Source organism: Podarcis muralis, chromosome 5 (assembly GCF_964188315.1).
Source record: "Podarcis muralis chromosome 5, rPodMur119.hap1.1, whole genome shotgun sequence".
Classification (NCBI taxonomy): domain Eukaryota; kingdom Metazoa; phylum Chordata; class Lepidosauria; order Squamata; family Lacertidae; genus Podarcis; species Podarcis muralis.
The window spans coordinates 87,273,253-87,285,602 of NC_135659.1; the positions used below are offsets into that span (position 1 = coordinate 87,273,253).

At 46.5% G+C, this 12,350-nt stretch overlaps 1 protein-coding gene across 1 annotated transcript; it reads right to left on the minus strand.

Moving 5' to 3' along the window:
* Window positions 1-1,235: 1,235 nt before the first annotated feature.
* LOC144327711 (uncharacterized) lies at window positions 1,236-7,385 on the minus strand. Its single transcript, XM_077928100.1, has 3 exons — window positions 7,303-7,385; window positions 2,699-3,164; window positions 1,236-1,583 (listed from the first exon to the last, which is right to left on the minus strand). Exons 1-3 carry the CDS (start codon window positions 7,383-7,385, stop codon window positions 1,251-1,253), a joined length of 882 nt encoding a protein of 293 aa, XP_077784226.1. The 3' UTR covers window positions 1,236-1,250.
* Window positions 7,386-12,350: the final 4,965 nt, after the last annotated feature.

Below are 12,350 nucleotides of genomic sequence, written 5' to 3' on the forward strand. Positions count from 1 at the left end.
TGAGTTTACCAAGGACGTTTCCTCCACAAAAGTTAAGCCCAAACAGGATAAAAGTAGTGAACTTTCCCCTTCCTCCACCATTAACTTCTTTTTGCCTTAATAACAAGCACTATGGAAACAACAAACCGCTCGGTAGGCTGAGGGCACATATTACGAACTGAGAAAGCGGGTCGGCAACGAGACGCAGGCACTTTTAATACGGCCACCCTCCCCCTCAGTGCAAATCCTGCATTCTCCTTCCCCTAAGAACAGCCCTGCTGGATCAGCCTAAAGGTCTATTCAGTTCCAGCCTCCTCTTTGGACAACCAAATGTCTCTGAGAATCCCACCGTCAGGGAACTGTTACTCACCAGGGTCTGGCATTCAAACAGGTGCTCCCTCTGGTTCTGCAGCTAATATGACCCCCCCCCTCGCCCCCCGTTGGAGTCCCACTGGCCTGTTGTCTTGACTAACACCAGGCACTCTGGACAGCTTCCAACATATATAAAAACATAATGAAACATCAAACATTAAAAAAAGCTTCCCTATACAGTGGTACCTCGGGTTAAGAACTTAATTCGTTCTGGAGGTCTGTTCTTAACCTGAAACTGTTCTTAACCTGAGGGACCACTTTAGCTAATGGGGCCTCCCACTGCCGCCGCATGATTTCTGTTCTCATCCTGAAGCAAAGTTCTTAACCTGAGGTACTATTTCTGGGTTAGCGGAGACTGTAACCTGAAGCGTCTGTAACCCGAGGTACCACTATACTGGGCTGCCTTCAGAAGTCAGCTAAAATTGTATAGTTACTTATCCCCTTGGCTCGGGGTTTGCATAACTCCATGCCCTCCAACATTTCTCCTATGAAAATAGGGACATCCTAAGGGAAAGCGGGACATTCTGGGATCAAATCAGGAACCGGGACGGCTTCTGTAAATCTGGGACTGTCCTTGGAAAGCAGGGACACTTGGAGGGGCCGAAGTACCATGCATGAATGAATAACTATGCATAAGAAAGAACAGCAAACTAACGACATCCCCTAAAACAGAGGTTCTCAACCTGTGGGTCCCCAGATGTTGTTGGACTACAACTCCCATCATCCCTGAGCTCTGGCCTTGCTAGCTAGGGATGATGGGAGTTGTAGTCCAACATCTGGGGACCCACAGGTTGAGAACCGCTGCCCTAAAAGGTGCCCAAGTAGCTGTCCAACTGGATCTGAACAAGGGTCCACCTACCCCAATTTCCTAACAACAGTTGTCCAAACAGCAGGCACCATCAAAGAACCAGAAGCCCTTGCAACAATCTGTATTTACACAGGAAGGGCAATATACACTGTTGTGCAGGCGACTCCTTACCTTCTTGCCTGTTGCTGTGGGCTTTCATGGCAGCATTGGTGCTTGTCACAACAGGACGCTGTTTTGATGCAGGCACCTCGCTCAGGTCCTTGTTTTCAGAGCTGTGGCACAGAGAGGCACCTCTTTTCATTCTGCCGCTCAGAGGTTTTGCCTCCTCCATCGCAAGGGAACGGCCAATTCCGTCTTCCTCCACTACAAAGAACTGCTGGTCCTTGCCACCAGCTGCAATTGCATATTTACTTCTATCCTTCTGCTTTTAAGACAAAAAAGGAGAAAGAGCATTAACTCAAAATGTGACGAATCGTAGGCACACAGCACACAGCTCCAGACGGGTGATTCGCTTCTCGGCCTTTTGGCCAAGATCAAGAGAAGTGTGCAGACTGATGTTTCCATCCCAGGCAAAAATTTGCGGAGAACGTTGGAACTCTTCTTAAGTCACGACTCCTAACACTGAGCACTGCCTGGCAAGGCTTACTGCACCAGTGGAGCTTATGCTACGCTTGCAGCAGCTGCTGGGCATGCCGACCAGGGTAGTGGGCAGCGGGCAGGCAGACTGCTGTACCAGCACATGACAGCAGTGGGGCCAACTTGAGATCCAATGGGTTTTAGGGTGGATGCAAAGCACAGTAGCAAGACTAAGGGTACCTAAAGGTTGCCAATCAACATAGTTGCACCGTTTTCTAAAAGGAAATAATTGTAGGAAATATTACAGTATAGAGGAACTGTATTTAAATAACCACCCTCCCACCTAATAATAATAATAATAATAATAATAATAATAATAATAATAATAATATATTTATACCCTGCCCATCTTGCTGCGTTTCCTCAGCCACTCTGGGCGGCTCCCAAAAGAATATGAATAATAATACAATGGTACCTCGGGTTACAGACGCTTCAGGTTACAGACTAACCCAGAACTTTGCTTCAGGATGAGAACAGAAATTGCACAGCAGCAGCGCGGCAGGCCCCATTAGGTAAAGTGGTGCTTCAGGTTAAGAACTGTTTCAGGTTAAGAATGGACCTCCGGAACAAATTAAGTTCTTAACCCGAGATACCACTGTAATAAAAAGCGACAAAACCCAAACATTAAAAACTTCCCTAAACAGGGCTGCCTTCAGATGTCTTCTAAAAGTCAGATAGTTGTTTATTTCCTTGACATCTGATGGGAGGGCGTTCCACAGGGCGGGTGTCATAACCAAGAAGGCCCTCTGCCTGGTTCCCTGTCACCTCACTTCTCGCACTACCGTTGGTTTCAATTTCCTTGATTTAAATCAACCTGCCCAGGACAGAAAGCCAGTGAAATCCCCTTTGCTTCCAAAAGGTCTGAAGCATATTGCTATCCAGGTTCTCCCACAGCTGCCTTACCGACTGCACATGAACCCGAAGGGCGTCCGGGGTCTTCTCCGCTGACCTTTCACCTCCGTGATTGAACGCCTGCACTTCTTTCAGGCCGTGGGTGTGCACCCCTTCCGTTTCATGGATTGCATAGAAAACCTCCGGCAAGCTTATCACCAGGCTTTCCTCTTCTGCAGCTTCACTCTGTGGGACCACCTCCAAAGGATGCAGGATGCTTGCCTCTCGTTGCGTCAAGGTGTGCTGATGGGCAGGAGGAGCCCCCTGGAAATCATCCTCACCTTCCTTCAAATGTACCGTCTTCAGCAAAACGAGGCTTTCCCCTCCCTCTCCTGAAGAAGGGGGCAGCTGCGTATCTGAACCCTCTTCCAGCTGTCCTTCTTCTCTGCCAATCTTCCTCACCCTTTCGGAACCTTTGATTTTAGTGAACTGCTGACCGATTGCTGCATCGTCCATTGCTGGGTTCAGGAGACGGATGCTACCAGGGAACAAAATTTCTCCAGGTTAGAGAAGCGCCACGGAAGGTCACGGGGCCAAGGCAGTCCGTCCTTCGCAGCGACCGACCCCAGAGGTTAGAGGGGTGTTTGGTGGGAATGCTTAACAGGACCGGCTGGCAGGCCGCTTGCAAGTCGGGGAAGGGGCTCTCCAGCCCTCTATTTTTCACCCTCCCCCAAAACAGAACTTTGCTTAAAAAACAGGGGGTGCTGAGTTGGGATCCCCCTCCCCCATGTTTAGGCCATTTCCCTATGTTTTCTGCTTCTGTTACTTTCAAAAATAAAACCTAAAAACTTGAATGTCGATCTCATTCCAAAATGAATGAAAGGGGTTAAGTTTGCTGCATGTACTGTATTAAAAGAAAACATCATGAAAATGATGTATAGATGGTACTTAACCCCAGTAAAATTGGCAAAGATCTACCATATGAATGATAATATATGTTGGAAATGTAGAGAAAAAGATGGTACCTTTTTTCATATGTGGTGGACATGTCCCAAGGTGAAAGACTTCTGGGAAAAGATTTATAATGAATTGAAAAAAATGTTGAAAAACACATTTATTAAGAAACCAGAGGCCTTTCTACTTGGAATAATAGGAATGGAATTGCCCAAAAAAGATGTTAGACTATTTTTGTATGCCACCACAGCGGCAAGACTGCTGTTAGCTAAAAATTGGAAATCCCAAGAAATCCCAATGGTGGAAGAATGGCAGATGAAGATGTTGGACTTTTTGGAGCTAGCCGACCTGACTGGAAGAATCCGCGACCAGAAAGAAGAGGAATATCAAGAAAACTGGAAGAAATTTAAGGACTATTTAACTAAATATTGTAATATAAATAATTAGAAGTCACTTGAAAGTACCAAACAGGCCGAGGATTAAAATAAGATTCAATTGTAAGTAATTTGGATTTAGAATATTAAGAAAAAAGAAGATAGGTAATTGTTGGAAATAATTTTAGTTGAAGAATGATATTGGAGAGCTGTTATATGCAGATACAATGAAATTCAGAAGGGAGGGATTCGAGGAAGTCAATTAACAATGTAAGAGATAATTTGGATTTTTCAAGTGATATGTGTTTAATATTTTTTTTTTTGTTTTCTTTTTTTAGTATTGTAAGGTGTCTTCTCTTGTGTGTTTTCTTTTCTTTTTTCTATGTGATATTTGTTATAATTGTGAAAAACTTAATAAAAATTAGGGGGGGGGGGAGAGAAATGGATGCAGGATATAAATTGTGGCTGATGGGTCCACACCGCTTCCTAAACCAGCCATGGGAACACACAGAGTAAACGGGAGTGTGTACACAGCCTAAATTCCAGACTGGTGTTTGTTGTGGAATTGTTGCTTCTAATGCATGCAAGGGTTTTTTTTGCTGGAGCTTGTTTTTGTTTTGTTAGCATCCAGTGGGAAAACACAGGCATGGCACCATCCAATCGACTGTAAACAACATGCAGGTATTTGACAGCCCTCTTCCCCAAATAAACACAGATGCATCACTGTGGAAAGGATAAGGTTCGACCAAGCATCCTGTACTCACATTGGACCCATTATCCATAGCATTATTTAGTACATGAACATACAGCCTGAAAGCAAGACAGAAAAGCAGGTATTTTCAAAAGCCCCACACCCTAATTTCCTCTGCCTTCTGTCCTCTACCCATTTCCCTTCTGTTGGATCCACCCAAAATGCTTTTAATACCAAATTAGAGCTGAAAATTCCAACTAGTAACCCTAATCTAATGCCAGGGATAATGCACCCTTTTATTCAGTTCCAAACTATCCCTAAATCATCTGTACTGTGCTACGACCCTGAACCTCTTCTGCCAACTCACACAGCCCCTTTTTCCTCAGCTACAAGGTAATTTCTGATTCAGGCTAAGTAAAAAAAAAAAATAAAAAATCCCGCAAATGAACACACAGGAATTGTGTGTGTGTTGAAAGAGATGTGCTTCTTCCCTCCTTCTAGTTAAGTTTTTATATTAACCTTCAGTACGTTAAAAACGCTACCAAAAATCTACAGAGGCTTGTGTGCATTTTTGAAAGGTGGCTCTAATCTCGTAATCCAAACCTAAACATCTCACTTTAATAATTTCTCTCTTCGGCTGGAGGAGCCCCAGCCCAGACTATCCTTCTAATGGCCACCAAGAATTTATTACTGATAGCAACCTCTTTAATGCTCATCTTGCATATGCGCCATCCCATATTTTGCTCTCTTTCCCCCCCTAAACTCAAATACAGCACTCCCCCACGGTAATTCCTCTACCTGACTTGCAGTTCCCGTATTATCTCAAACCCTAAACCTTTCTAATTCCAATCCCATCCTGAAATATTGCTTCCCACCCCCCAGACACCTTTTAAGAACGTAAGACAAGCCTGAAAAACTGGCCAGTAGCCCACCTAGTCTAGAACCCAGAGCTCAGAGCAGCCAACAAGATGGTTTGTGGGAAGCCTGCAAAGCAACAGCACTTGGCCTTTCTTGGAAGTGAGTGCTGCTAACTTCCTTATTTATTTGTTTACTCAACTGGTTTAGGCCTCCCATCAACATGCTCTCTGGGCCTACTACAGAAATGATAAGAAAACCCACTGTACCCACTAGCAACAGTGTGGCTTATGTGGTTTTTGTTTTGATTGTGTATTTTTTTGTTGTGAATCGCCCTGCAAACTACTGATGAAGATTGGTATACAAATTTAATAAATAATAATGTGCGCTGACTGTACATGCATGCATGCTTTTTTGCTCTGTGCACATAAGACTAGCACATTGCGACTGCAAATCACGATCTGCGCCTGACTTCACATCAATCCGTACACACCTTGGATCAATGGATTACACCAGATCTTTAAAAATGTGAGGTTGCTCAAAACCCTTTTGTATTGAATTCAGTAGAACATGCTCCAAAGGCTTGAGAGAGGGAAGATCCAGGCTGCAGACCTATGCACGCTTTACCCAACAGGAACAAGCCCAACTGAATTCCGTGGGCCTTACTCTTGAGTAAACACGCATTTGAGATTGCAGTATTTTTCGGTCCGATTCACCGGCATCATGGTGAGTGCCCACAAGATTGAAACCTTGATCCCCATACAGATTTACTCGGAAGTAAATTCCACCAAGTTCAAGCACACAATCCTTTCCCCACGCTTACTTAGGGTGAAAGCTTACTTCCAAGTAAGCATGCATAGGATCGGGGCCCCACCCTGCATCTTTCTAGTCTGCTCCCGTCCCATTCTTTATCTGGGACGACGGGATCACTCCGATTCCCTCGAACTCACCCCCCCCCCCAATATCGCCATTAGGAATCGCAAATTCCTTTCAACTCTCCATTTGTCTCTTCTTCACCGCTGCCCCACTTTGCAATTATCACCCATACCCGGCATCTCACCCCTCATTCCCTCCCTGGATCTCACCCTCTTGGGCCTGCAGGGGGCCTCCCCTTCCGTCCTCACCCCCCAAGAAGCGCCAGACGCCCCCGCGTTCATCCAGCAGGGCGCAATCCGCGGGGATCTGGCTGGTCTTTCCCGGCTGCCTGGCGTAAGCAAACGTTGCAACAACCAGCGAGCCCGGGGATGCGATGCCAAGGCGCGCGCCAAGCAAACTCTGCAAGGCGTGATCAGACATCCGAGGGCAGTTTGCACAGGTCCAGCTGCACCTCTGCAGATCCAGGCACGCGGCTCGCCATTGATGCGAAAGAAGCACTATCCTTTGCCTAGGATCGCGGTTGCCCGCCTGCAGCCTCACTTGCGCACGGAGGCGCCGTTTAAACTCAGTGGGGCTTGCGCAGGGTTGGAGTGCAAGGTTGCAGCCGCAGTTAACTAGGAGTAAAGTGGCCTGCGGTGTAAACGGGTTTGCTTGGGGGGAAAACAAAACCCTGTGCGCGCTTTAAATCCCGCATCAATGGGATTGCGCCTCCAAAGGACGCCTGGGTGGGTTCAGGGATGCGGGAACCCAGATGTTGTTAGGCTGCCACCATCCCAGAATGGGCAATGCTGGGAAGGAGGGGCACACCAGCTGGAAGCCACAGCCTCCCCGTCAGCCGCTGCAAAACGCTTCTGCAAGTGGATCAAGGGCCTACCACCAAAGCTATGCACATTTTGCACGGGGCGCACAGAACCGCGAAAGACAACCTGAGAAAACGCTCAGCTTGCATGCTGGCCGAGAGGCGGGGAGCAACTGGAACAGCCTCCATCAGATGTCTGGCATTCTCCATATGTTTCGGACTGCCTGATAGGAGTAGCAGAAGCAAACCATTACTCCTTTTAAGGGCAGGCAGTCCAAATATTGCTCCCATCAGGCCCTGCCAATGTGATCAGGGATGATGGGAGTTAATCCTGGTTAGAACAATGCCTTCTGCACGGCAACATTCTTGCAAGCCCCACTTGTTCTCTTTCTGTGGCATTCCCAAGCAAGGAGCTGCCTAGCCTCTTTCCTGTTACCTATTTGTGAAATTAGTCCCCATTAGTCCGTGTTTTGGAGGCAGCAATAACTAACATGTCACAATTTTCTTGACCTTCGCCTCTGTTTTCTAAGTGTTTCCATTTGAAATCACTTCCGCCGGTTTGTGTTGAAATGGCCTGTTGGAAGATATCCCCAGAGAGGGAGAGAAAGAGTTTTATAAGAGAGAAAATTTAACTAGCCAATCCTCTGCAAACCTTGTCACTCACTAGCTGCTGCTTTTTATAGTTGCATTGATCTGTATTCTAGGAGGTTGCCTACTGCAACTCAATCCAGCACGTAAGTGGTCCTGTTCTCAGTGCTTGGTGGCCTCACCAGTCCTAGTTGCCGTATCTGTTTATGATACCCTGCTTGCAGATAAGAGAAGCAAGGAGCCTCAGGGCGCATGTGAAAAGAACAGAAGAAGAGCTCTGCAGGATCAGACCAAAGGACCATCTAGTACAGCATCCTTGAGGGATGCGGGTGGCGCTGTGGTCTAAACCAATGAGCCTCTTAGGCTTGCCAATCAGAAGGTTGGCGGTTCGAATCAGGGCTGTAGCTGGGTGTGTGTGTGTGTGAAGTGGACCCCCCCCCCAGGAGTGCAGGCGGCCCCCCCACGAAATTAGCTAAAATATTCCGTCATAAGAAAAGGTTTTTAATAGAGGGTGAATTGAATGCGGGGGGGGGGGCTGGAAGAGGTGGAAAGAAGAGCTAATTTGTTTGTGGTTAGGGGGTACAATCTGGACGGTTCTGCCGGGGGCGCAAGATCACCTAGCTACAGTTCAAATCCCTGCAACGGGGTGAGCTCCTGTTGTTCGGTCCCTGCTCCTGCCAACCTAGCAGTTCGAAAGCACGCCAGTGCAAGTAGATAAATAGGTACCACTGCGATGGGAATGTAAACAGTGTTTCCGTGCGCTCTGGTTTCTGTCACGGTGTTCCGTTGCACCAGAAGCGGTTTAGTCCTGCTGGCCACATGACCCGGAAAGCTGTCTGTGGACAAACGCCGGCTCCCTCAGCCTGAAAGCGAGATGAGTGCCGCAACCCCATAGTCACCTTTGACTGGACTTAACTGTCCAGAGGTCCTTTATCTTTCCTAACCCAGTATCCTGTTCTTGCAGTGGCAAACTAGATGCTTACGGGAAGCCCAGAAACAGGACCCAAGTTCAACATCGCTCCCCCCTCTTCCGTACGGTGTTTGGTCCCCATCATGGACTCAGTTCTCAGCTGATGAGACAATTTATTTGGTGGCAAGGAAACTTCAGGTTGGATGCAGGCATACATACAGTAAAGCCTTGGTAGACTTGTTGTCTTTGTCCATGGAGCTTTCTTGGCAGGGATACTGGAGTGGCTTGCCAGTTCCTGCTCCAGGTGGATCACATTTGGTCAAAACTCTCCACCATGAGCTGTCCATCTTGGGTGGCCCTGCACGGCATAGCTCATAACTTCTCTGAGCTATTCAAGCCCCTTTACCGTGGCAAGGCAGTGATCCATGAAGGGAAGGCATTCTTAAGGAAATCAGCCCTGAGTTCTCACTGGAAGGAAAGATCGTGAAGCTGAGGCTCCAATACTTTGGCCACCTCATGAGAAGAGAAGACTCCCTGGAAAAGACCCTGATGTTGGGAAAGATGGAGGGCACAAGGAGAAGGGGGCGACAGAGGACGAGATGGTTGGACAGTGTTCTCGAAGCTACCAGCATGAGTTTGACCAAACTGCAGGAGGCAGTGGAAGACAGGAGTGCCTGGCGTGCTCTGGTCCATGGGGTCACGGAGAGTCGGACACGACTAAACGACTAAACAACAACATACCTGTTGTATGGACTAGAGCACAACTCCCATTAGCACTCCCATTCCTTAGAAGTCAGTGAAGAGCAGGCAAATACTTTCCCCACACCTTGATTCAAATGTGACAGAGCCACTGGGAGCCAGGTTAAAAGTGTTGCATACAAGTGTGATTAGTAAGAAAATGAGGAAAGAGGAAGGGCCACATAGTTCAGCGCTTGAACACCTGCTTTGTAAGCAAAAGGTCCCAGCATCTCAATTCCCAGCACCTCCAGGTATGGCTGGGAAGAGATCCTTTTTTTAATTCATGGAGAGCCACTGCCAAAGTGGAAAATTACTGAGCTAAATGGGACAAAGGCCTGACTAGCTATAAGGCATCTTCCTTTGTTCCTGCGATAGTAAACAGGAAAATAAGGTTGCATTCCTGTACATTACTTACCTGAGCGTCAGTCCCAATGAACTCAGGAAGGGTCTGACTTCTGAATAGACTTGTGTTAAAAAAAAAAAGGTAAAGGACTCCTGACAGTTAAGTCCAGTCGCGAACAATTCTGCGGTTGCGGCGCTCGTCACGCTTTACTGGCCAAGGAAGCCAATGTTTGTCCGCAGACAGTTTTTTTGGGGTCATGTGGCCAGCATGACTAAGTCGCTTCTGGCGAAACCAGAGCAATGCACAGAAACATCGTCTACCTTCCTGCTGGAGCGGTACCTATTTATCTACTTGCACTTTGACATGCTTTCGAACTGGTAGGTTGGCAGGAGCAGGGACCGAGCAACGGGAGCTCACCCCGTCATGGGGATTCGAACCGCCGACCTTCCGATCAGCAAGCCCTAGGCTCAGTGGTTTAGAGCACAGCGCCACCCACATCCCCTAGACTTGTGTAGGATTGCTTTATAAGCCTTTAATACATCCTTGACCTGGGGGTTCACTTTATCTCACGAAAGCCTCTGGTGCTGTCCCGTATCACAACAGCACTCCTTATGCACTCCTTGTTGCGGGTGTGTTTGAAGCGGCTGGCGCACGCACGGGGTCAGTGTTCCAGCAAATAGACATTGGGTTGCCAAGCTAACCGCATTTCCTAATTCTGGCCTCGCTCACTCAGGTGCAAACACTCAGAGGCAGAGAGGCTTCTCAGCAAAAGTATTTGCCTTCCCTTTTATAGATTTGCTTTGCTTCTATTTTAGCCCGGCCGGCTTCTCTTCCCTACCTGCCAAAAGGAACTCGAGTGTTTGTTGCTGCTGTTTGTTTTGGACGCTCCAGATGTGCTTTACATACTTACTGGGAACAACTGCAGACACCAGGCAATAATAATAATAATAAAGATTTAAAAATTTGCACTAAACAACAACGAAAGCTGGTATGTGCAAAGTCAGCTTCCAGATTCCTTTCCTTGGTCACATTCTACTGCAGGTGTGGTAGAACCTTGAAACAGGGAGACAAATTTGGCCCTTCGCTGGCTTTGTTTTACACCATGAGCATTTTAGCCTGGCTGTACGTGAACTTTGATAATGCCCCTTGGTTGTTTGGATGGTGCATAGAGAAAGGCGTTCAACTAAAGAATTGTGGCAAGAAAAATTGATGGACTATGCAGAACTGGCAAAACTGACATGCAAACTACGGGACAAGGATAACTGTGGCTTTAAAGATGAATGGGAACCCTTTACAAAATATTTGAAGATGCAACAAAGCGAATTGGACTCCTTGGCTGGCTTTGAATAAACATTCACAAACTTTTTATTGATAATAATCAGTTAAAGGGTTTGAGGATCTATACAGCTTTGTAACATGCAGAAAAAAGCATTCTCAGAGAAATCAAAGACTGGAACTGGGGGAAGCCGGAGGGGTGGGGGTAGGTGGGTTTTGTGGGGGGGGGAGGGAGGAAAAATGGGGGGGGGGGATAAGGATGATATGTTTCTGTATAATATGGCTTGTTTTAATTTTGAATAAATTTAAAAACAAACAAACAGAGAAAGGCGTTCATGTGTGTGTCAAAACTAGTCCACTGTACAAAGATTAAATTTGCATTTGTTTTCCCATTCACTTTTGACCTCTAGCTCTGCCCATGCGGCCCTCAAAAGGTTGCAAAGAATGGAATGTGGCCCTCGGGCACCACCTCTGCGTTAAAGGAACAGAGGCCACTTGGTTGCAATTTTATCGCCATTGTTTCTATTTAAGTTATACTAATAATTCCAATATTTTTAACATCTATGCATATATAGATTAGCATGTTTTCTTTCTTTCTTTCTTTCTTTCCTTCCTTCCTTCCTTCCTTCCTTCCTTCCTTCCTTCCTTCCTTCCTTCCTTTCTTTCTTTCTTTCTTTCTTTCTTTCTTTCTTTCGCAAATCTGTGTCTTCTTTTCTCAAAGCGGCCACCCTATTTGTGAGTCTGGCGAGTTAGTGGGCCATCAAGTGCCCTAATGGCAAATAACAACAAACTAACATCATGGAAAGAATTGCGTAGTTACAGCTCGATTCCATATATATATATATATTCTTTTATATTTTTTTTAAGTCTTTTTTCCTGGAAACAAAACAAGCAGTGTCACAAAATTCTCTGTTTTGTTTCAGAAGACGATGGCTGGAACATTTAGATCTGCAAAGAACAATGGAGAACAGTCTGTTAGAAAGAAGTCATTATCCACCATCAGTGACTTTCAAATGCTGTGAGATGCTTTGTTGTACTCATTCCTGCGGTAATGAAGTCTAAAAGTTTCCCCTCCATCTTCTTTGACAGCTCCTTTCCTCCCCACTCCCTAGCAACAAAGCACATCTGCACTTCCCTCTCCCCAGGAATGAGCTGCGGCAAATCAGCTCCTAAATTGAAGCGCTCAAAACCTTTATTTTGAAAAGCTTGAATGGTGTCCATCACAAGTAGGAACCCCGAAAACCTTCCTTTTAAGGTGGTTATGGAATGCTCTTATCTGGTGCGGAGAGAGATTGGGGGGGGGAGATGTCAGATTCACGCT